This window comes from Electrona antarctica, assembly GCF_951216825.1.
Source record: "Electrona antarctica genome assembly, chromosome: 3".
NCBI lineage: Eukaryota > Metazoa > Chordata > Actinopteri > Myctophiformes > Myctophidae > Electrona > Electrona antarctica.
In genome coordinates this window covers 6791105-6817829 of record NC_136808.1, presented here as the reverse complement: position 1 = coordinate 6817829, position 26725 = coordinate 6791105, and the positions used below count along the sequence as shown (strand labels likewise).

Sequence of the window (26725 nt, the reverse complement as noted above, 5' to 3'; positions counted from 1 at the left end):
CCTCTCCCAGGCTGACAACACTGGCATGTGGATTAGCATTGAGAGCATTATATGGCAAATGTCATGATTCCCATTTCCCAAATCAGCCCAACCTCAACCAAGAGTCTAAGACAGTTATGGAAAATGATATTATTAAGCATTGGAACACACATTTTATTTCACTTTTAAAGGACCACTTCACCACTTTTCAACCTATCTTCATATAATAGGTCCTCACTAATAATCATGATAAAATGGCACGATTTTTTTCTACTCAGTCTGTGTCTCATAGGAGGGCTGTAGGCAGTTTAGAAACCGTCTCCCAGTGACATCATCATTAGGCAGATTATTTTTTAAACACGATTTTTTTTACAAAAAGGTTTAGATTTTCATTATCGTGAGAACGATGGCTTCCATTTTCACATTGCAACTTTTCAGGACTGGAAAGCCTGCAGTTTTTATTAGCTTGTATTCCCCATCGATGATGTCACTGGAAGACGGTTTCTTAACTGCCCACAGCCCTATGAGACACAGACACATTATATGAAGATAGGTTGAAAAGTGGTGAAGTGGTCCTTTAATATGTCCATTCATTTCACATTATAATATTCACATATTGTCATCTTAAATATGGGAAAAAGGTACAAAGACATGCACATCCAATCCCAACTTGGGCAGGTGCTGAGCGATGAGTAGTAGTATGCATAGATAAAGAACATAAGATACTCGCACACTTCTTAAATATGGGGCCAGAGCCCCCTACTGTATGTGTCGTCCGGCAAATTGCAGAAGGACAGAAAGACTTTTTCTGACCCCGAGTCCTCTCCCACCATTTTCAATTCATCAAAACATTTAGAGACGTTTAGATCTTAAATCCCTTTATTTTAAATCGTTTTTTTTTGTAATAGTTCAACTGTACATAAACATTCAGAGACTTTAGATGTCACTGTACAATACTTTAAAACAGTTGGCATGTTGCACACATGTGCCGCAAATTGTATGATTGATTTTATTTTCTTTGAGTCAAATGTGTTCATATTCTTTCTTAATTGTAGAATGTGCTTATTAATAATGTTGTAAAGTAACGGTTTTAACTGCGTACGGAACACATGCAGGCGGTCTTTATTCCAGAGTAATATAGTAAGAGAGTGGCGACACCTGCGTTGACTCCCATAGTAACAATGGAATGCGGAAGTGCTCATTCTATCTCAATGGGATAGTTCCAGCTGGCACCCGCTTTGCTGCGAGATCAAAGCGTGTCGCTACTCTCCTACTCTACACTCTGGGCGGTGCCTGGCGAAGTGACCAATTGGAGCTTGGACCGGGATCGTTACCAAGGAAACAGAAGAGACGGCTACTACTAAGCTAACTGGCTAGTTACCGTTAGCTATAGGCGGCGTTAATAAATCAAGACACAAAAACGACCGCTATCAAACGAATTTGGCCGTTTCAGCAAGTCCTAAGTTACTAGATAATAATTATCTAGCCAATGGGGCACAGACGTTTACTAAATAACGTTCTAACGTCAACTCCTATTATAGTCCTAGATATATAGTAGTAGTAGCCTACTAGTAGCATAACGTTAGCATGGTGGTTCTAAACGCTATAGTCGATGACGCTGACAGTTCTATCGAAACCTGTTTATCTTAACCTGGTTAACCTGCATGCATGGCTATTATTGTCCTCAGAAAACGAGTAAAGTCGCCTTTTTTCTCATGCAATGAATGATTCATCTGCAGGTTGGTGTCGTTTGATTCTAGCCCCTGCCAGACAGACAGCCGACATCAGGTATCTATCTATCTATCTATCTATCTATCTATCTATCTATCTATCTATCTATCTATCTATCTATTATTCAATCTTTATTACAGACTCACAGTCCAGATCACATACAGAGAAACATAAGACACAGTAAATAATAAAACAAATGAATATACATTATACATTATGCATGCATGTATACATGCATACATACAGTACATATGCTCACAGCCTGTAGAGGCAGTTTCGCCAATGTCTCCAAATCATGGAAGAGAACCGATTTAGAACTCTTCACAGGGTTGGTTAACATCCTGATGACACAGTTGTCAGACTCCTCTAATCGACACATGTGTACATAAAGTTTCTTATAGAAGGGCTTCCTTTGCAGGTATAGGCACCCCCAAGTTCACAAACAGCTGACTGGCGCTGTGCCATCGTGGTACCCTCACTAGTAATCGTAATGCATCATTATATGCAATGCTACTCACCTTGTAGTTACTCCACAGGTGAGCTGCCTACAACGGTGTACAGAAAGCTTTAAACAATGATACCTTGACATCTGAAGAGCAATTTTGCAATGTCCTCATTAAAATGTTTGCCTGGCGAAAGGGCCTTTCTGTGTGGAGTTTGCATGTTCTCCCCGTGTCCCCTAGGGTAGGTACCCTCACAAAAAACATGCAGTAATCCTGGTCTCTAAACTGCCTCCCCCTGGCCAGCTGGGGCGCCTGATGGAGGGGAAAGGAACTGGTTGGAATAATGATCTCCCCATGAAAAATGGGTTACAAAATCGTGGGATAGAAAATATTAAAAAATAAATAAATGTTTGCCTGGGCTTACAGTTTGCACCTTTTGTCTATGAATGTCTTTATCATCTGGGTCATCAGAGATATAGTGACCGAGGTACTTAATCTCACTGCAGACAAGGAGAATGTTATCACTGAGAATAAAGTTAGGAAAAACTGCCTTTTCATCCTCTTTACTTTGCACAGAATCAGAATGCTACTCTTCTTGGCATTATACTTAATATTAAAATCAATACCATACTGGGAACAAATCCTCAAAAGCTGCTGCAAGCCTGCACTGTACGGGGAAATGATAACCAAGTCGTCCGCATACATGGTTCACAACAGTATTACAGATAACACAGACAGTTTTACAGAGGTTCAGGTTACTAGATAGATTATCTATCTATCTATCTATCTATCTATCTATCTATCTATCTATCTATCTATCTATCTATCTATCTATCTATCTATCTATCTATCTATCTATCTATCTCTCTCTCTCTCTCTCTCTCTCTCTCTCTCTCTCTCTCTCTCTCTCTCTCTCTCTATCTATCTATCTATCTATCTATCTATCTATCTATCTATCTATCTATCTATCTATCTATCTATCTATCTATCTATCTATCTATCTATCTATCTATCTATCTATCTATCTATCTATCTATCTATCTATCTATCTATCTATCTATCTATCTATCTATCTATCTATCTATCTATCTATCTATCTATCTATCTATCTATCTATCTATCTATCTATCTATCTATCTATCTCGCTCTCTCGCTCTCTAGCTATAATGTTTGCTCTAAAGGAAGACGAACATTGACCCGAGCTTGCTTTGGCCGTCAGACTCAACTTGTTTGTAATGTTTGTGAGTAACTGACAGACATATTGTGATGTAAGTAAGTCACTCTGATATTACTGCCTCTCTCTTTCTAAAGTCAGGGAGCACACCCAGAGATGCCGCAGGCCAGCCCAGAGGATACCTTTAACCCGAGCTAAAGGGGTAAGCAGCAGCATGGTCTGTCCACAGATGATATTCCCACATGCAGTGGTTCTCAACCAGTGGTCCTTGAGGGGGTTCCAGATGGTCCCCAGCTCTGGTCCATAGCCTTAAAACCCATTTTGGGCGGGAACCCCTTTTGGTGTTTTAAGCATTATGTTATAGCTAATGAAAAACAGCAGATCTACAAGTTCATAGCTCGGCTATATGTTGATTACAATAATTCTCTCCAAAGAGTAACTTGATTTAGATATAATTATAATTCCTCAATTTCCCTTCGGAGATTAATAAAGTATATCTCATCGATTTAGCCGCATCAATCAATCAATCAATCAATCAATCAATCAATATAGCACATTTCATACAGCAAGTGAAACCCAATGTGCTTCGCAGATTAAAATAGGAAAAACATTCATAGCAGGGGGGAAAAAATGAAATGAATGAAACACAGGATTCACTGTTTTGTTTTAGAATTTGCAGTGGTCAATATCATCATTATGGTTGTCCAGTTAACCCATTCTGGACGGGAGCTTGTAGTTTCTGCTATTTTTGAAAAATCGTGAAAATGCGGCACAAATCTTTGAATATATATTCTTTCAGAGTGAACGTTTTTTTATTTCGACGTCAGGACTAAATGGGTTAATAATAGTGCAGTTAATCAAGATGATGGTTTTTATTATTATTATTATTATTATTATGTATTGGAGGAATGCGAAGAAACCAATGTTGTGGGACTCAGTCACGTTGTAGTGGTGTTGTCAGGCAAACACTGGGATGGGATTTTGTACCACCGTGATAAACAAATTAATATAAACATTCTCTGATATTCTCTTCCAGTGAACATAACATACGGTGTGTAATAATGAACATAACATACAGTGTGTAATAATGGACATAACATACAGTGTGTAATAATGGACATAACATACAGTGTGTAATAATGAACATAACATACAGTGTGTAATAATGGACATAACATACAGTGTGTAATAATGGACATAACATACAGTGTGTAATAATGGACATAACATACAGTGTGTAATAATGAACATAACATACAGTGTGTAATAATGGACATAACATACAGTGTGTAATAATGGACATAACATACAGTGTGTAATAATGGACATAACATACAGTGTGTAATAATGGACATAACATACAGTGTGTAATAATGGACATAACATACAGTGTGTAATAATGAACATAACATACGGTGTGTAATAATGGACATAACATACAGTGTGTAATAATGGACATAACATACAGTGTGTAATAATGAACATAACATACGGTGTGTAATAATGGACATAACATACATTGTGTAATAATGGACATAACATACAGTGTGTAATAATGGACATAACATACAGTGTGTAATAATGCCACTTGGCCGATAGAGCTTACATTTGTGTTTGATGCTCTATCTGATGTTCTATTCCAGACCCCTCAACCCCCCCCATGGATGTGTGCAGTAGGAACCCTAATCGTACAGCCCCCGTGAGCGAGGGAGGGGTGCGCAGGACGGACCTTCCCCTATGTTCTCGAACCAACGGTTGGAGCTGGCCGCCGCACCCCTTCCAGCTACTGGCTTGGCTCCTGTATCTTTACTTCGCCGTTACTGGCTTTGGAGTATTTGTACCCCTGCTGCCTCCACACTGGATACCGGCTGGATACATCGTATCCTTTTCATTACACGTGCTGAGTCGACATTATATTATGTTTAGTTTATCGTTTTTAGACTTTAGAGAGTTCTCCTATATGTGCAGGTTTCAGAACTCGACATCCTTCTTCTAGTTGTTACTGCACGCACATGCAGTGTGCGTCGACTGTTTAGTCGACTTTCGTTGACTAAGACGAAAAATGTTCGCCGACTACCTTTTTCCACTGACAAACGGAAGCTAAATGAAAACTAAGCTACGATGACTAAAGCTAAGGCTAAATATATTGACAATTTCATCAACGGATAAAAACTAGACAAAAATGTTAGGAAGGGACTAGTGGACAAGAGATATAAGTCATTTTACACTTGGTTTCATGCTGAAAATAGCAGATATACAAGGTCACAACCTTGTGACCTTGTAGATCGGCTATTTTCAGCAAGTGTAAAATCAGTCATTACGACGGCATCAAGGCCCGCCAAAATACATTTTAGTCAATTTGTGTAGAATTAGTCGACTAAAATCTTATGACATTTAGGGCTACAACTATGGATTATTTACTTATCGAGTATTCTATCAATGTCCTTTCTTTATTATAACCCATTTAGACCATTCTAAAAACGCCTCACTAAGAAATCCTCGCCTATGTTTTCTGGAAAACTTGAAAACATTAGCAACAACAACAACAACCCAAACATGGGTTCCCGTCAGTGGGTTCCATCGTCAGACATCCAAGTAGACATCCAAGCCTCTCGCAATTTTCAAATGCTTCCGTTATACAGTCTGGAGCACGGAAGCTCTGATCAAGATCATGAGTAAAATATAAAGCGGAAGTGAGCGGTGCGTAAGACCAGACATCATTCCAGTGCTTTTTTTTCCTGGTCCTTAACTGTGTGTGTCAGTGTACTGGCATAATGTTTGCATGTCACCTGTTTGTCCACCTCATGGCAGTGTCCATCGACCCGGCAGACTCCAACGTGCGAGCCAAGAGCTACAAGGCTCCGGTTCCCATGTTCGACCGCACCAAACATGCCCATGTCATTGAGAACTGCCACTGCTATCTCTGTCAAGTTGATGTGTGAGTGGACGTCAAATACAATCAAGTAGAGTTCAGATACCGATACCAGTATTTCGGAAAAGCTGCCGACACTGCCTAAAATGCTGGTATTGGTATCGGTGAATATGCCATTACCATACCACATAATGTATCACATGATGATATGTCATTTACAGTAATCAATCATTTTGTATTTTGAATGCTTCACTATTTTATATATATCTCTTTATTCCTAGATCAACAGTATCAAACAACGGTAATTTCAAGGACCCCCATAACTCTGAGAGTGTACAAATGGAACCAATTTGGGTCCATTTGGAACACGCTGTTATCGGATCGGTACTCTTGTACGCCTGGGTCCCAGCCTGATTCGCTGCGTTCTGTGGGTTTCATGTATTGTCACTTGGTAGCGAAAGTGACAATACAAATCCACGGAACTAATTCTAATTGGGATTAAAACAAAGATTTGACTTAATTTACATCCTTTTCTCCGGTGACTCCCAGTCTGTCTCTATAAGGCCCCTTTTTCCACCGGGGTTGAACCGGTTCAGTTATTTTTTCCCCGCCTAATATTAACCCATTTAAGCATGACCTCAAAATTTTAAAAAAATCTTCTAAATCCTCCAGTTTTCTGAAATAAATATTTTCACGATTTTTCAAAAATAGCTGAAGCATAACATAATGCTAACACCAAAAGGGGTTCCCGCCCAAAATGGGTTAAACCAGTTCAGAGTGTTTCCACTGAAAATGAAGCATTTTCAAGCATCTAGCAACAGAACCAGTTCTAGAACCAAAGTTCTTTTGATGGGAAAAGGAGGCCTATAAGAGCGGCATCTTCTAAACCTAGGACATTTATAGCAATACACGGGATACTATGTGTTGTTTTATTGTTGTCTGAATTGCTGTTTGCAGAGGTCCCAAGTCAAAGCACTGCAGTGCCTGCAACAAGTGTGTTGCCAGCTTCGATCACCATTGCAGATGGCTGAACAACTGTGTGGGCAGCAGGAATTACAAGTGGGTACTAGTATTTTCATCTTTATTTAACCCATTTTGACCTGAGATCAGATTTTAAAAATGTCTTCTACATCCTGACAGTTTTCTGAAAAAGCTATGTTTCTATGTCAGTCGTTCTTCGATTTTTCAAAAATAGCAGACCTACAAGCTTGTAGCGCGCCACTCGGTGGCACGCTATGAGCTTGTAGATCTGCTATTTTTCAATAGCTAAAGCATAACATAATGCTAACACCAAAAGGGGTTCCCGCCCCAAAATGGGTTAATTGGTGAGATTTCAAGCGACCCGGCTCTTCCTCAGAACTCTGTTATACAGAGAGTCACATCATGTACCTGATGAAGTCCATTGACCATTTCGGTCGAAACTTTGTACGCTCATCATTTTTGGATATGCGTGAAATTCTCTTGGACTTGGACTGTCACGTCGGGTTGCAAATTGTTAGCGCAGAAAGCTAACCATCGGATAGCAGAAGGTTTGTTGCTGAAAAAGACATCGAGCCACGGGCTATTTTTAGCATCATAGTATAGCCGTCTGTCGGTGTCAGCTCTCAGGTGCTGTTTTCACACTCATCTCCAGACTTTATTCCACTGCCATTTAGTAGTAATCTGTAGTAATCAGTCAAAAAGAAAATAATGCATCTCATATTTAACACTGCATTCCACATTTTATTTCTATTAATCCATTTTGGGCGGGGACCCCTTTTAGTGTTAGCATTATGTTATGCTTTAGCTATTGAAAAATAGCAGATCTACAAGCTCATAGCGCGCCACCGAGTGGCGCGCTATGAGCTTGTAGGTCTGCTACTTTTGAAAAATCGAAGAACGACTGACAGAAACATAGCTTTTTCAGAAAACTGTCAGGATGTAGAAGACATTTTTAGAATCTGATCTCAGGTCAAAATGGGTTAATAAAACTATTTTAATCAGTCGGTCAATTAATCTGACTCTGCAGAGGCTGGCTGGCAAAACAAAACGCACAAGCCCTGCATGGCAGCCAAGGCCCAGAGAGCCATCCCATCAAATAGTGGTGTCAGTTGTTTTTGAGTGGTGCAGCCACTCCAAGGAACAATGGCTGTCCCTCTGTCTGTGTGTGGTTGTCACTCTGTCTGGGTGTAAGCACACTTGGGCGTCAAGGCTCGGCAAAAAGCTGCTCGTAGCAGGCCTTCCTGGTTTTTAGACAGCTGGTGGATGGAAAAGAAGGTCCACCCGCGCAGCAGAATGCCGCGTCGGCCAGATTCCCGGAAAAGCTCCAACCATTCTGCCGGGTAGGTTGGAGCTTCATTTCCATCCACCAGCTGTCTAAAAACCAGGAAGAGACGCCGGCCATGAGCGGCTTTTGGCATCTTCGTGACGTTACAGTGTTCCTGCACTCACTGTCTGTCTGTCTGTCTGTCTGTCTGTCTGTCTGTCTGTCTGTCTGTCTGTCTGTCTGTCTGTCTGTCTGTCTGTCTGTCTGTCTGTCTGTCTGTTTAGAGTACCAACAGGTGACAAAGTGGCACTGTTGAGCGTCACACTGTGCACAGGTGCATGATGGGAAGCTGAGTTTTGTTTCAGTAATGAACAGCAATGTGTCTGTCTATTTATAGTACAAACGGGTGACAAAGTGGCGCTGTTGATCGTCACACTGTGCACAGGTGCATGATGAGAGGCAGTACAGTACAGTACAGTACAGTACAGTACAGTACAGTACAGTACAGTACAGTACAGTACAGTACAGTACAGTACAGTACAGTGTACATAGTCCAACAGCCAATAGTCCGACAACCAATAGTCTGACATGCCAATGTACTAAGAGTCTGACAGCCAATAGTCGCGTAGTCTGGCACCCAAATAGTCTGACATACCAATAATCCGATGTGACTGCTCACCCAGCACACACGCACGCACGCACGCACGCACCCACACGCACGCACGCACGCACGCACCACTCGGTTCAGACAGGTCTGATTTTCTCTCTATACAGGATGTTTCTGAACAGTGTCATTTCGGCGTTGGTGGGGATAAGCCTGGTTCTGCTGAACTCCTCGTATGTCTTCATTCAGTACTTCCTGGATCCGACCCAGCTCCGCTCAGACAAACACTTCCTAGGTAAGATGGATCCTGAACGCAGTGTGGCGAGTCAGTGTTGTTTTTGGCAGCAAATTTTAGTTTTTAGTCTCTTGAATAGTTCCCATTTAGTTTTAGTCACATTTTAGTCACCTGGAATGTGTGGAGTGTTAGTTTAGTTTTAGTCGACTAAATATAAGATTTTAGTCGACTAATAGATCTACAGGTGATTTAGTCGACGAAATTGTCAATACATTTAGTCGTAGTTTTAGTCATCATAGCTTAGTTTTCATTTAGTTTCCATTTAGTTTTCGTCAGTGAAAAAAGGTAGTCGACGAACATTTTTCGTCTTAGTTTTAGACGTCGACGAAATCAACACTGGTGGCGAGTCAGGAATGCTCATCACGTTTGAGTAAATGCTGGTGATGCCCCCCATCGCTCGTGACCTTCCCTACTCGCGGCACTCTGGGGGGATGAGGATTTACTAGCTATTCTTTGCCTGTCAGGTTGCACCTCGGACGGCGCTGAGTTGGCTCAAGCAAACTTAGCAACGTTCGACACGGCAACTCTGCATGCTTTAGTCTCTGTGGTGTCTCTCGTGGCCCAGGTTTGCTTACTATATGGGCCCAAATGAACAACATAAACATGCCATTGTTTCTCTTTTTTTAACACAACACAGGTTGCAGACATTACAAAACAAAGGCAAAACCTAACATCCACCAGCCCATACTCCCACATGCCCTAGGGCAGACATGTCCAAAGTCTGAAATATAAATCATTGCAGAGGTAATAATCATGTTTGTGTGGTTATTATTTTTCTTCTTGGGGTGTACTATTTACTATTACACAGACTAGCCCATTTTGGGGCGGGAACCCCTTTTGGTGTTAGCATTATGTTATGCTTTAGCTATTGAAAAATAGCAGATCTACAAGCTCATAGCGCGCCACCGAGTGGAGCGCTACGAGCTTGTAGGTCTGCTATTTTTGAAAAATCGAAGAACCACTGACATAGAAACATAGCTTTTTCAGAAAGCTGTCAGGATGTAGAAGACATTTAATGCTAGAGGAAGAGGTTTGGTCAGTGGTGTAACAAGACGTCAGTATAGGCCCCGACGCGGAGTGGTCTCCGCGGTCCCTCGACCGATACTTCCTGCCTCCCCTTTGTTTTTGAGAACAGCACAGTTGTAGAGTAGTTGGCAAAATAACATAATTCGGATTATGTGAATTGAGCATCATAGCTTGGGAGCAACCCCCTTTAGATTTACTACCAGACAGTATTGCTCAAGTTTGAGTGTTGACATCTCATCAGATGTGACTACTAACAATGAAAGTAATAACACTTCCATCCACTTTCATCCACAATACAAATAGATATTAATGGCTTATCAGTCACTTCTCTTCAGTGGAAGTTATCCACAGAGAACCGGGTCTCACTTTTTGATATGTCAGACAAATAGTTTGAAGAATTTCTGTCATGGGACATGACATGGCCTGCATGTGTGAAACAATCAAACGGGACGCGCAGGATACAAACAATATGTCCCCGACTCCCCGACATATCATCGCATTTATGTCCAAAACTGTTCCTTTTTTTCAGGAAAGAAATTAATGTTTTCCAATTGTACGTGTACATACTGTACAGTACAGTCCCCTCTTTCACCTGATAGCTATAGCCAGCAGGGAACATGCTGATTCCCTGAGTACCATTGACTGTACTGATTTAATATAATTCATCGCATTTTACTGTACTTTGAATATAGTATAGTATATAGTATAGGGGGCGGCTGTGGCTCAGGAGGTAGAGCAGGTCGTCCAATGATCCCTGGGTCGGCGGTTCGAATCCCGGCTCCTCCTGTCCACATGTCGAAGTGTCCTTGGGCAAGACACTGAACCCTACAGTGCCTCCAATGAGTCGGTAGGTGTAAGCTTGCCACCATTGGTGTGTGAAAGTGGGAAGTGAGTGTTTGCCGCTTCACCTCCCAATGTATGAATGAATGAACCATTGTAAAGCGCTTTGAGCACTTGGAAAAGCGCTATAAAAATGCAATTCATTATTATTATTCATTATAGTTTTTGAGGGGCGCTACCCCCTCCTATATACAGGTTTAATGCTTGTTTTGTAAACGCCATTGACAACGAAGGGAAAGTTTACGTCCTAATGTGCCTCATTATGTCATATTGTCCCTTAATTGTTAATGGCGTTTAATGTTTGTGTTGGCACCGTTTGTTTTACATCACCTAATCAACATGAGTTAGACTTTAATATATTTGCGCCCCTCACTTCACACGGGTGTGATTTTTGTTATCATAAAGACTTCTGCATTCGCCATGTGAGAATCTGTGTTGCTTTTTCTGTTAAAAGCAATAGCTAGCTATAGAGCGTCGCAGTCCCGCCTCCTACCCTGGACCAGGAAATGAAACCCAATGCATTATTCTCATAGACATTTCTTAAAGTATTTATTTAAAGACGGTTACGCCACGGACAAAGCCAACTCGATTCGTGACAACTCATGACAACACAAACAATATTTTGGACCAAACAAATAATTAGAAAGAAGAAAAAAACGGCAGGTTACAACACTTTTTTTGTTGTTTTTCTTCTTTGTAATTATTTGTTTGGTCCAAAATATTGTTTGTGTTGTCATGAGTTGTCACGACTCGAGTTGGCTTTGTCCGCGGCGTAACCGTCTTTAAATAAATACTTTAAGAAATGTCTATGAGAATAATGCATTGGGTTTCATTTCCTGGTCCAGGGTAGGAGGCGGGACTGCGACGCTCTATAGGCATAGTGTAACTTTAATACATGTAAGTCCACATATAGCACAATGTCATGCTTGTACCTCCTGTACCAGGATGCATGCTTTTGCCAAACACGTTGAACAACATGTTACACTAGTGTCGCTAAAAGCTGCTATAAGCAATAATATGTCAACATTTTAATGACTTATTTTTTTTATTCAGACAGCCAGCAATGGGTAGAACGCTCCCCAAACTATTTAGTCTCTGTGACACATCTAGGGGCCGCAATCTGCATTCAAAGATTTTCCTAGAAGCTTTGTAATTGGTCGATTTGCCTGTCTACTTCCCGATTTGGTTAGTCATTGCGACCGGGTTTTTTTTGACCAATGACAAAGCTTCTAGGAACATGTTTTAATGCAGATTGCGGCCCCTAGATGTGTCACAGAGACTACATTATTTTTGGGAGCGTTCTACCCATTGCTGGCTGTCTGAATACCAAAAAAAGAAAAAGGTAATTAAATTTTTTACATATTATTGCTTATAGCAGCTTTAAAGAAAAAGTGCAGCCATCTTATAATTCAAGCCTGACACCAAGTTTGACACCAATTACTTTGAATTAGCTGCATTAGTCCTTTATAGCGCTATTGCCATTTCCACTGCTGAGCATCACACATGCGAAGAACCATGTTTTATTGCACAGTACTGTATTTGTGTCAAAAAAGGTTCAGATGAATTGAAAATGGAGGACCCCAATGGAAACAAGCCATAGTGCTTTCTCTGTTTTTTTAATGCTCTTAGCAGACCTTGTATTGAACTGTGCTTATTCTACAAACTGTTTCAATCAATCAAATCGGGTTGAAACACAGGAAAAATGTAAAAGTAAAAGTATAAAAACAAGTGCAGTTCAAGAGGTGCACGTTCATCCCAAAATAACGTTGACGGGTGCTGGATAAAAAGCACACGTAAAGCTGAAAGGAAATATATGCACTCGCTGTCTTCGAAGCTCTCAGAATAACTTTATTAGACTGGAGTACAAGTAGGTCAAAATGTTGTACTCCGACGTAATAGTTATTCTGGGAGCTTGGAAGATGTGTAGATATTTTTCCTTCAGCTGAAAGTATAAAACAAATTACGATAATTTAAAAGGATAATAATAATATTGATAGGAGTCAAGCTTATATTCTGGCACTAAATATCTGCACTGGGTTTGTGTGTCATCATCGTTATCAATAAATAACGATGGCATCGTTATTGGCAATTATGCAGCCAGTGTGTCCTGATTTTAACCACTTTCAACCTACAGTATCATCCATATGATATGTTGAGTATGTCATTATAACCGAGATAAAAAACAATTATGCTTGTTCGTTGTATATTCCAAATTAAATATATTCATAGAATGTTTAAATATATAATTGTGTACTTTTTGAGGGGCCCTAGCCCCTCCTATGTCCAGCTTTCCGTGTTTGTGTAAACACACACATTGAAGACAAAAGTGAGGACGCAAATTGTGATTGGCCGGTCACTGGGAGATGTGCCATTGGTCGAGCATCGCATAATGATTGTGCCACGGGGGACACCGGTTGTGGCCGGTAGAGAGAGATGTCAGACATTGCGCAATACTCGAGAGATACAATACTTGGACCTCTTAAGCTACGCCCGTGGCTGTTGTATGATAATGATTAGGATTGGCTGATTTGGGATTTTTGACTCAAAGGCTTTCAGCTTTCAGGAAGAAGCCAGGAAGACCTGGGCCAGGGCAGAAAAGTGGAAGATGGAAAAGTGATGACACAAATTGTGATTGGCCAGAATGAGATGATGTGTAATGATGCATGTTTGACCAAAATATTGGTTAAAACATCTGTAATCGGTAGGCTAGATTAGAAGATCCCCCCCCCCCCCTCTCTCTCTCTCATTCTCATTCTCTCTCTCTCATTCTCATTCTCTCTCTCTCATTCTCTCATTCTCTCTCTCTCTCTCTCTCTCTCTCTCTCTCTCTCTCTCTCTCTCTCTCTCTCTCTCTCTCTCTCTCTCTCTCTCTCTCTCTCTCACTCTCTCTCTCTCTCTAGCTGTAGCCAGATCTACCACGGAGCCGCGGACGTTTTCGGCTGTCCGCAGCTTCTTTTCCGGGTTTTTAGACAGCTGGTGGATGGAAATGAAGCTCCACCCCCGCGGCTGACTGCCACGGAGGAGAGCGTTCCCGGGAATCTGTCCGTCGTGGCAGTCAGCCGCGGAGGTGGAGCTTCTTTTCCATCCGCCAGCTGTCTAAAAACTCGGAAATGACGTAAAACACAGCTTCTTCTGTCCACGGCAGTTGGACATTTTCCGCTCAGGTGTGGAAACACTGTCTCTCTCCCGCTCTCTCTCCCCCACCACTTATATTGGCTCATGTGGTGCACCCGTTATGCGATGCTCAGCCAATCACAGTGCAGAATGACACACCTTCCAGCCAATCACAACGCACAATATCTGGAGGACACATTTTGTCCTCGCAAGTTGAGGATGTGGTATCTAGAATTATTAGTTATTAGATTATCATCAACACCAACACTAAGTGTGTGCGTGTGTGTGTGTGTGTGTGTGTGTGTGTGTGTGTGTGTGTGTGTGTGTGTGTGTGTGTGTGTGTGTGTGTGTGTGTGTGTGTGTGTGTGTGTGTGTGTGTGTGTGTGTGTGTGTGTGTGTGTGTGTGTGTAGTACGTAATGAGACTGGTGTATGGTTTGTGTTCTTGCCTGTAGCTCCAGTGACTACAGCAGGAGCTGCTATCCCTGTGCTGGCAGCGGTCACTGTTGCCCTGGGTCTCCTGTCTGCTGCATTACTGGGACATCTACTGTGCTTTCATATATACCTCAGTAAGTATACTGGGTCTCCTGTCTGCTGCATTACTGGGACATCTACTGTGCTTTCATATATACCTCAGTAAGTATACTGGGTCTCCTGTCTGCTGCATTACTGGGACATCTACTGTGCTTTCATATATACCTCAGTAAGTATACTGGGTCTCCTGTCTGCTGCATTACTGGGACATCTACTGTGCTTTCATATATACCTCAGTACGTATACTGGGTCTCCTGTCTGCTGCATTACTGGGACATCTACTGTGCTTTCATATATACCTCAGTAAGTATACTGGGTCTCCTGTCTGCTGCATTACTGGGCCATCTACTGTGCTTTCATTTACATAAGTACTGGACAGTTACATTCCTGATGATTGTCTCTATAGAGCGCCGAAGTCCTGACGTCACTCGCTCCCCTGGTTCACGGAAGTAATTTCTCTACAGAGAATAACATGGGGTGATCTTAATATCGTCTACTATAAGCGTTGTGGTCCAAAAATAAACAAACTCGGCGTAATTGTCAGGGAGGTGTCTCTGTATCGTTTATGACAGTCAGTCACTCATATATGATACAGTCTGTTTCTAGCGAAAATTTTACTAATTCAGTAGCAGTAACAATAGCGTTTTCTCTCAGTCAGTTGATTCTTCATGTCCATATGAGTGAAGCGGCCTGGATGATTTGTTTATTTTTCAAACACAGTTCTTATATGAGTCGATCTAAAATCCCCCTATGGGGATTACAATGCAAATAAAAAGTACATGAACCCGTGCAGAGGCGTCTGGGAGAAATGCGAGGCCCTGCGCGCGCGCGAATTTTTTGAATTAATTAATTAATTAATACTTACTTTTGCGTGAGAGAGAGAGAGAGAGAGGTCCTCTCTCTCTCTCTCACGCATAGTCATGTGTGACTAATTATTTGAAATAAAACCTTTTTTGTCCACACACAGTCCTACATGACATGATGGCATACCTTTTCACTTCACTCGAGTGCCGACTGCCAAGTCGTTTTGTTTGTGACCGGGAGCGGTTGTGCACTCAACTAGCCTACATGTTTTTGTTTCGTTTCCAGTGTGTGTATAATTCGACTGCGTTGCGCGGCCGATCTCCAAGCTCACAACGCGTCGCGCTGCAACGCATTGTGAGCTTGTAGATCTGCTCTAATTCTGCAGCGCAAGCTAGCACGGCACTGCGCAGCGCAAAGGGGGACAACAGGGGGCCCCACGACCGGACGGCCGGGCGTTGCTTAACGGGAGGCTGAATAAGTGACGCCGGTTGGGAGGAGGAGGCGACGCGCGGCCGTCGGAGGCCCCCCTGGGGGGCGGCTCCAAGCCGACCGCAGCTTAAATAGGTGAAAAATCAACTGCGACGGAACGGGCTGCGATGCGATTATTGTTTCTTAAAAAAAAACACTGCCTAGCGCGAGGCCTCGACTGCGCGAGGCCCTGTGCGGCCGCACCATTCGCACTACCCTTAAAGCTAGCCTGGCTAATAAGCCAGACTAATATCACACAACACTGTCGCGGTATATTAGTCTGGGCTGGCTCCACTTGGATTTCATTTCCCGGGGGGCGGGTTCAAACATTTTCTCTTTGACGCAATTGGTCAGAGCTACTGTCAGTCAAAGGTCTCAAGCATTGAACGTCACTGTACCAAAGCCCGCCCATATTGCATACCATGTCCCGATTGGTCTGACCTGTTCTCGGTTGTAGGAAAGAGGCGTGCTACTGAGCCTCGCCAGACCGTAATCCGCTGGTAGGCAATTTTTTTTTGCCAACGGCTGATTCGGTCTGGTTTATTAGCCAGGCTACCTTAAAGCGGCCCTGAACCCGTGGATTTGCGCCGTCTACCGATTATTGACGTCAGACTTCGGTGCTCTATAGCACGAATCTGGGAACCCATTGGCAAAAAAAGACCAATGACTACCCTGGTTCTGAACCCTGTTTCCCATGACATTTTGGAGCCTGCCTGCTTGCTCAGGGGAGACATTGAATCTTGACCATCAGGTCAAAACATTCATGTAAAATCCTGGGTCTAGATCTATATATGATCTATAGGTCTCAATTAGAAGAGCAGGGATACGTAATACAACCACCCAAATAATCTAAGTTGTATTGTATTAACATACTCTACCATACAGGTTGGACAACATTACATTGTATTCATTAAGAAAAGTTACATAGTGCCGCTTCAAGTTATTCATTCATAACGTATTTTTGAAGATTTGGGTGCCAAGGTTACAACAAAATTATCCTTTGGGAAAAAAAATCTAATCAATTGGAACCCAAGATCTGTATAGAGGCCCCCAAAACACACCTAGTCACGAGGGGTGACCGTGCTTTTGCCGTCCAAAAAACAGCCAATTCTGTGTCATCTTTTAAGTCAGGGGTTCTCAAGGTTTTTGGCTGGGGAACCCCGGAAATGCTTTGGCCATGTCTCGCGACCCCCGTCCTGCCCCCCAACACAAATTGACCGCTACAATAACCCTAATAATAGAGAAAATGCATCATAAATAAATACTGAAACCAGATATAATCATTAAAGAAATGTATGCATGTACTATGTCTACTATCATACTATTTGTAAACTCTTAATTTCCATTTTCCAGCCTTTCAGTTGCAAAAAAAAACCTGTGTGTGTGTGTGTGTGTGTGTGTGTGTGTGTGTGTGTGTGTGTGTGTGTGTGTGTGTGTGTGTGTGTGTGTGTGTGTGTGTGTGTGTGTGTGTGTGTGTGTGTGTGTGTGTGGCGCTTGCAGTGTGGAACAGGTTGAGTACCTATGAGTACATTGTGCGTCAGCGCCATCGTCAGGAGCATAGAGGGACTAAAGGAGAATCAGATACTAGACTACCTGCACTAAATATATTAAAGGTAAAATAAAAAGATACTACTACTTAATACTTATACTACTAACTGCTAGACTAGTACTATTACTACCTCTACTTATAATAATACTAATATTACTACTGGTAGTGCCACTACTATTGCTACTGTAACTACTTGTTCCTTTTGCTATATTGCTACTACACTCCGACTACTAATGTTACTGTTATTTCTAGTATCTCTACTGTTGCTACTACTGGGACTACTCCTCCTATTTCTTACCAATTAGCAAGCAATAATGAACCAGTTGTTCTCAAAGGTGGGTTTGTTGAGGGAGTTCCAAATGGCCCCTGTCTGTAACTCTGAGAGTTACTACTGGTAAATCCACTTCAAATAATATTCAAATATATATTTTACATATTATGTAAAATATATATTTTTCAAAGAAGTGTACAGAAAGTGTTAAAGGTATGTTTTTATGTGGCCACACCCACCAGGCATACTAATGAACTGGTGGCTGTGGCTGTTGTAGGTTCACACTCTATAACATACGACGAATTAGACCGTTCCTCACCCAGGAATCATCCCAGCTCCTAATCCAGACAACAGTCCTGTCAAAACTTGACTTTTGTAACTCTCTCCTTACTGGCCTACCGGCATGTGCACTGAAGCCTCTCCAACTGATCCAAAATGCCGCAGCTCGCTTGGTCTTCAACCAGCCAAAATTCTCACATGTCTCCCCCCTGCTCCGCTCCCTGCACTGGCTCCCGGTCGCTGCCCGCACAGAATACAAAACTCTGATGTTGGCATTTAAAGCAACCAAAGGTATGGCTCCCCCATATCTTGCCAGCATGATTGAACCCTACAAACCCTCCCGCGCACTCAGATCAGCCAACGCAGGGAAGCTGGAAGTACCCTCACTAAAAACGCCGGGACAACGCTCCACACGTCCCAAACTCTTCTCCCTTCTGGCCCCAAAACTGTGGAATGCACTTCCCGTTGCAATCAGAACTGCAGCATCACTCCCGATCTTCCGCCGTAGTCTGAAAACCCACCTTTTCAGACTCCATCATGGCCCATAGCACTTACCCTACCCCCCTTAGACAGCACTTCTTAGACTTATATAGCATTTGAAACAGACTTATAGCATGTCATGTAGACAGCACAATAAGTGCATTGTATGTAGTCATAGCACTTCATAGTATATAGTGTATAGTAGTCATAGCACTTCATAGTATATATGTACAGCATAGTATAGCATATATGTGTAGTTTATATGTATAGTGTCATTATATAGATATGTTCTAGTTATAGTTTATATGTATAGTGTCATTATATAGATATGTTCTAGTCACGTTCTTAGCTTACGCATGTTTCGCGATAAATGCTTTTTACATATGTGATGTATTCCCATGCTTTTTGTTCTTGCTTATTGTAAGTCGCTCTGGATTAAGAGCGTCTGCTAAATGCCTAAATTGTAAATTGTAATAAAACATAATGGTGATGGGTGAAGCTGCATCCACAGCTGTTGTTGTATGATAAAGGGGGAGGGGTTAGGGGAGGGGATGATATTGTGATGTCACTATATGTCCTTTCGATTGGGCCTTTTGACCTGGGCCCCGATTGGGCCTTTTGAGAAACCAAAAAATACACAGGGAAGACATATTTCAACATTCTAGCCACACCTGGGGGTCTATTAGCCCATTTTGGGCGGGAACCCCTTTTGGTGTTTTAAACATGATGTTATAATTTAGCTATTGAAAAATAGCAGATCTACAAGCTCATAGCGCGCCACCGAGTGGCGCGCTACGAGCTTGTAGGTCTGCTATTTTTGAAAAATCGTCAAAATAGATTGGAGGATTTTGAAGATTAAATGGGTTAGAGTAATATTTTGTCCATAGACACATACAAAACAGAAAAAAGTACAAAAATCACGGCATCACTCCATCTTGTGTGGTTTCTGTGGCAGGAGGGAAGCTACTCGGGATCTCTGGGATATACCAACCCAGACATGGAAGTAGAGAACACTACCACTATGGCAGCACAGGGGGCGACAGAGTAAGTTATTATGCTGAAAGTAGAACCCATACTAACAATAATGCACGTTATTCACTATTTTTGCTTTTTAGTCTACGATATGTATAACAAACAATAATGCTGTATTTACCATCTCACACTGCTGTCCGTATAACCGAGCAGGAAAAATATGACAAATGATATTACAAACCACATTATAAGTAGCCTCGGAAACCCAGATGTTTTATAAGTGACAAATCACGTTCAAACTTGTCAATATTGGATATGCTGTGTATGTACTGTATACATTGTGTGTGTGTGTGTGTGTGTGTGTGTGTGTGTGTGTGTGTGTGTGTGTGTGTGTGTGTGTGTGTGTGTGTGTGTGTGTGTGTGTGTGTGTGTGTGTGTGTGTGTGTGTGTGTGTGTGTGTGTGTGTGTGTGTGTGTGTGTGTGTGTGTGTGGTAGTTTCTATGGAAATGGCAGGGTGAGAAGTGTGTCGAGTCATGTTGGAGAGGAGGAGCTACAGGACACTATGTCGACAGACCACGCCCTCAGTCACGCCCACAATCACGCCCACAACACCCAGAGACAGGTAACCCCAAACACTTTAGCCTGGCTAATAAGCCAGACCGAATCAGCCGTTGGCAAAAAAAAAATTGCCTGCCGGCGGATTACGGTCTGGAGAGGCTCAATTGTACGCCCAGTTCCTACACCAGAGAACTGGTGTGGCCAATCGGGACACGGTATGCAATATGGGCGGGCTTTGGTACAGTGACATTCAATGCTTGAGACCTTTGACTGACAGTAGCTCTGACCAATTGCGTCAAAGAGAAAATGTTTGAACCCACCCCCCGGGAAACAAGATCCATACACAGCATCTCCAGACTCAAATACCACACGACAGTGTGATTTGAGTCTGGCTTATTAGCCAGGCTACAAACACTTACCGCGGCACACATTTTATTTCAGCCCGGATTTCAGGATTGAGTGTGGGTTCATCTGTAGGGAATTCATGTCCACTTAAACCCTATACTTGACCGGATTCCAAAAGCCTCTATACTAGGCTACCGCTTGTTTTTGCAGTTTGTAGTCGCACTACACTAAGGGCAGTATTATGCGTGTCTTAAGTACCAGGTCTTATTACTTAACTTAAGACCTGGAGGCGTGATCAATGCCATTGACCACGCCTCCAGGTCTTAAGTTAAGTAATAAGACCTGGTACTTAAGACACGCATAATACTGCCCTAAGTATCTTCAGTACCGAATGTTAGCCCCATAATAGGGATGCTATTCCAGTCTTCAATCTCACAAATAGTCATTAGGCATTACACAAAATTTGTGTAATGCCTAATCATTTAATGACCAAATTCCAATTTACCAAATTACCAAAAGGGAGGTCGAGACCTCAGAGTATTGCTGGAAGTGCCTAGATTATTCTAAAGTCTTAATTCATAGCCTTTTTTTTCATCCTGAAAATAGCCGATCTACAAGCTCACAATAATAATAATAATAATAATAAAGCTTTATTTGTATAGCACCTTTTAAGAACCAGTCACAAAGTGCTTTAACAGAGAAACATATATAAAGACATAGCAAGGAGGCAGACTATAGAATAAAATACATTGTCAATAATGCACAAAATAACAACAGAAAAAAAAAATCACAAATCACAAGGGTAGGGGGTCGAATGCAGCTTTGTAGAAATGAGTCTTAAGGAGTGATTTGAAACGGGGCACAGACTCGGCAAGCCTGATCTCTAGGGGCAGGGCATTCCAGAGAGACGGTGCACGGATAGCGAATGCCCGGTCGCCTACAGTTTTTTTGCAGCCTGATTTGATTGATAGAAGGGCTGTGCCGGATGATCTTAGCTCGCGAGCTGGCTCGTAGGGGTCGAGTAGGTCAGAAATATAAGATGGAGCAAGTCCGGATCTAGCTTTGATGGTAAATACAAGTATTTTAAAATTGATTCTGTATGAGACAGGCAGCCAATGTAGGGTGGCCAGGATAGGGGTGATGTGAATTTTCTGGAGCCTGTTAGGAGGCGAGCTGCAGTATTTTGAATGAGTTGTAACCGGTTGATGGATTTTTTTGAGAGGCAGGAGTATAGGGAATTACAGTAGTCTACACGGGAGTAAATTAAAGCGTGGATAACTTTGGTGAGGTCGGGGCGGGAGAGAAATGCAACACATGGTGAGCTAGCGCATGACACCATCATCTAAAAAAGTATAAACTAATCAAGTAGGCTGTATGATCAATCGTGACAATATGTTATATACACCTTTACCAGGATACATCACATTAGAATGTTCATGAGCAACTCGGAAACGCGCTATACCATGTTTTCCATGATAAACAGATTGAAGGTTTTATTGAAGGTTATAAGTCCTTCAATAACATCTTGGAGCTTCTCAGAGGTTACTTTATTGAATAGTATTGGATATGAAAGGCAATATGGCTGTATAGGTCTGTAATTATTTAATTTAAATGTCTGTGCCTTGGTTTGTAAGCTTTTGACCTGGTTTATTTTCAGAAGAAGAAGAGGAAGGTACATAAAGTTCCTGCTGAAGTCAACATGGTTGATGAAGTTGCGATGGAGACCACCGGTGACCTTCGACACCACAGGACCATAGAGCACAGGACTCAGAAGAATCCTAGTACCAGTAAGTCACACACGCACGCACAGTATACAGTACTGTAGGTACATACTGTATGCACATACTGTATACCCACACATTCATACATGTCCTTTGTATAATTATCCCTTTCACTACAAGTAAGACGCGCGGACGCGGGAAGCGAACGCAGCTCGTAAATTGCAATAACAACAATTAGAATAAATTACGTCGTTTTTTAATTTTTTTTTTTAAGTTAAGTTTTTTTTAAGTTATTTGTTTAGTGTGTGTATGTGTGCGTGCATGTGTGTTTTCTTTTGTGTTGTGTGTGTTTTTTGTGTGTGATACAGCTGCGCCCTCTGGTGGCGGGCGGGTGGTGTTACAGCGTGACACACACACAGACAGACAGACACACACACAGACATGTTCTGCTATGTCTCATAGTTAGTGCTCACTGCGTTCACAATTATCTCTCTGTCTCCCCCTCCTCTTTTTCCTCTCATTTTCTCCGTCTCTCTCTATCCTCTCCCCAGTAGACTCTGGCAGTTTACCGCTGGTTTCTGTGCCGCCGCCGAGCCAGCGGCTTCCTTTCCCTGCCTTTCCTCTGAGGGCATCCCTGCCTCCCCTGCCAGCCGGCCCGCCTGCCGATTACCACTCTTCGTCTGCCGAGTCTCTGGAGGAAATCCCCGTAGTCTTGGCCAGGTTAGGCTCCTCCTCCTCCGCCGTGAGCTCCGCTCACACCAGGGACCACCAGAGGGCGCCGCGGCCGGCGTGCGCTCCGGTCGCGCCGCCCTCCCCCTTCCCGAGGACAAAACGGAAGCTGACCTCGTCCTCTGCGAGAAGTAAAGGTCGGCTGTCCTCTCAGCCCCCTTCTGTGTTTGTCAGCCGGACCAGTGGTCAACCGCTCCGTCCCAGAGACCAGACCCTGAGCCTGGGTCCCCACCACGCTGACATGGTGGGGCCTCATATAGAAACCGTGCGCACGTACTGAAAGGTTTGCATACGCAGTGTTTTCTCGCACACACAGTGCGTATAAAAAGGAACTTGGCGTGAGAGTGTGTGTAGGCCGCAGCCCAAACTCTTTGTCTGGATCTGTCAGTTGGCGACGCCAAACTGTAATGTACTGAAATTCGCCAAAATTACATTTCCACTCCATTTACTATTCTATGAAAAATGAAAAAACACAATTATGTGCACTACTGCACAGTAGTAGTTTGATCAATTTATGTGGATACCTTTTTCTGGGACAGTGGGAATTATAGACGCTGACCGCAAAGTAGTGAAACAAAGACCCTGCGGACACCAAAACATTTTACTCAATATCAAATTACATAATATTTACATGTCTACAGAACAAGGCCAAGAACAATGGTCAAGCTGCTGTTCTACTGTATTTTACCAGTACATACGCAGTTAATAGAATATTGGTGCATACAAACCCTACCAGAACTAACTGAATACACAATGCAATCACATTACCTGTGTGCACAGCACACTACCTAAACCCAAGAAACCAAAGCAGCAATGAACAGCAACAATGTTGACCCAAATGGACCCAAATGGATGAAATTTAAGCAGACATACTGTATCCATCCATCCTAACATCCAAAGCAAATGCAGCTTGTACCATGGTATACAATTAAAACACGACACTGCTAGTGGTGAAATTAAATTAAATATGACTCATGGCAGCGACCAGCGCTGCCTCAGGACAATATCTGCACATTTATCTCGTACTGTAGGTCAGGGGTTCTCAACGTTTTTGGCCGGGGACCCCCGGAAATGCTTTGGCAATGTCTCGGGACCCCCGCCCCGCCCCCTCCCGACCCCCAATATAAATTTACTGCCACAATAACCTTAAACCATTTTGGGTGGGAACCCCTTTTGATGTTTTAAGCATTGTTATAATTTAGCTATTGAAAAATAGCAGATCTACAAGCTCATAGCGTGCCACCGAGTGGCGCGCTATGAATCTTTTTTTTCTTGGAAAATATTTTGGGGACCCCCCAAAATAATTTGGCGACCCCCCGAGGGGTCGCGACCCACGGGTTGAGAACCCCTGCTGTAGGTCTTCTGCAATAAATTGGTCTTTCATCCACCTCTGTTTATAAACAGTACACTGCAGAAATGCACCAGTGGATCAGAACGCTGCCTGCACCAACTCCTGTTCTATGTCTCTTGATTTTAAACCTTGACTTTTTTAACGTTTTCAGCCCAAAAGTGACTCTCATCTCTTCAGGGTATACAGCCTACAGATCATTCCCACCAAGTTTCATGAACGTCTGGCCATATCAAGGACACACTTGAGTTATATTGATAACGTCCTTGAACTTGACATGACGTTTGACCTTTTCTATCCAAAATGACTGGACCATGCTTTACCACAGGCAGCGTAATAAAAAAATCAAAACAAGCAGCAACAACCTGCTATACACAGGGCCGGATTAACACTTCTGAGGGCCCCTGGGCACTGAAGCTCGAAGGGCCCCCCTTCACGCACGCGCAACGTTTTTGCTGTTTTGGAGCCGTTTTGGGGCAGTTTTATGCCGTTATATTGGCCTATTTCCGGTCGCCTACCCCCCCCACCCCCCCAGAGTGACAGCCAATCTAGCGCATTGTTGCTGCTTTACACACAATTGCACTTTTCAGCTGCCCTTCTCACCAACAATAAAACACTAATCTTTTTAGACACCATTTATTTCATTCGGATTAGCAGGGAAATTTTCTGTGGAGCTTTGGGCACTTTGGGCCCCTGGTGCCCAAAGTGCCCATATGGTAGATCCGGCCCTGGCTATACATGCACACTAATTCATACAAACACAGTATCCTACTGTTGATGTGGGACCTGCCCAGTGCAACCAGGGACGTGCAGAGAGTGTTAGAGGAGAAGGGGCTGAAATCCCATAGAAAGAGGGCACCTTTGGACAAAAATAGCAGATCTAGCGCGTCGCACTGCGACGCGCTGAGAGCTTGTAGATCAGCTATTTCCGTGGGCGCAACACAGCACTCTTTAGCTAGTGGAGATGTATGGATGTATTAGAGAGTTCGGAAAAAAAGCAATTCTCCCGAATGCTGGCATGGAAAGGAGTGGCATTTGCATTTCTTTCACCGTAGTAAATGCAGTTTTTTTACAGACGGGTAGAAGGGCAGGGGCTGAAGCCCCCTTTGATGTCTGTGTGTGCATGTCCCTGAGTGCAACAATATTCTTCTACTGGTCTCTTATATAACCACAGTGTTCTACTGCTAGTTTGTGAACCGCTCTACTTGAGCAGTTGGGGTTTAAGTGCCTTGCCTAAAGGCTACTTTGACAGAGAGGAGAATGCTTTTTTTTGTTCACTTTCCCAGCTCACCTGGTCTGGGGATTTGAACCAGGCACCCAGCTCTCTGGTCACAAGTACACTTCTCAAGCCTCAAGATTAGCGCAATACCTGATCAGCCTGTAGGTGGAGATGTTTGTTAATCTTGAATCTGTTCTGACTGAGTATGATTGATCACCTGTATGTGGCGTTGCACAAAAAAAAAAAAAAGACTGAACACTTTTTGTATTTATGCACTTATTTATTCATATTTAATGTTGGATGCCAAAGGTTAACAAATCTTGTGTACAATCTGTATTTTAATTGGCTGGGTTGCACCAACAAGGATTCAATTAAACCAAGTTTAGAGCTAATCTAAGATTAGTTAATTTAATTTAAATTTTAACTGTGTAGGACAATTTCTTCCAAAACACTTATTAAAACATTTTAGATTTGTACTATGTTTAGTCATCCTATTTATAGGCTATAGTAAGAGGATTGAGGAATTAGGATAAGTGACTGAAAATGGTTTATTCATTATTCATCAGTTGAGCATGATCAAAATTGTATAAGCGACCTAGTCATGATTGACTGCCCCCTAAGCCAATGAGGGACGGAGACAGCGCTTGTTTCACCTGACAAATTATCATATGACTATGTCATCATTTTTTACTTTATTTTTGCCCCCACTGCCTGGAACCCCCTCAAGGACTCCTCCTCTATACTTTGAGAACCACTGGCATAAATATGAGGGCTTATTGCTGGTAACAATTAACATTTTTCTGATGCTTGATCCTAACTTATTTTTTTGTAATAATTTTTTCCTTGGTAAAAAGGGTATATTTGAACAACAAAGATGAGGTCCCGCACACTGTCAGACACTTGCCAAAATGTTGCTCTTCATTAGGTCGACGTATCGGTCGATTAGACCTTCATCAGGACAGACAATCAACTGTTTCCTTGGTAAAACAATAATATTGAAGAAAAGTATTGATCTTAGTAAAAACTTAAGTGTGTTGAGTGAGTATTTACTATTTTCCTGCAAGAAATTTGCCTTACGTGCTATTTTTACCGTAGGTAAACTATTTTTTACCTTACATAGGTAAACT

General features: G+C 42.5%; 1 protein-coding gene across 2 annotated transcripts; it reads left to right on the top strand.

The window, feature by feature from the left end:
* Nucleotides 1–1401: 1401 nt before the first annotated feature.
* On the top strand, nt 1402–26119 carry zdhhc1 (zDHHC palmitoyltransferase 1). Of its 2 annotated transcripts, none has more exons than XM_079497945.1 (12): nt 1402–1767; nt 3465–3529; nt 4971–5206; nt 6090–6265; nt 7157–7258; nt 9219–9343; nt 14735–14890; nt 17628–17740; nt 19662–19750; nt 20174–20300; nt 22239–22368; nt 22857–26119. In XM_079497945.1, exons 3-12 carry the CDS (start codon nt 4988–4990, stop codon nt 23309–23311), a joined length of 1692 nt encoding a protein of 563 aa, XP_079354071.1. In that variant the 5' UTR covers nt 1402–1767; nt 3465–3529; nt 4971–4987; the 3' UTR covers nt 23312–26119. The 2 variants fall into 2 exon arrangements, with proteins under 2 accessions (XP_079354071.1, XP_079354070.1); XM_079497944.1 differs by having other exon boundaries at nt 22854–26119.
* The last annotated feature ends 606 nt before the right edge of the window (nt 26120–26725 follow it).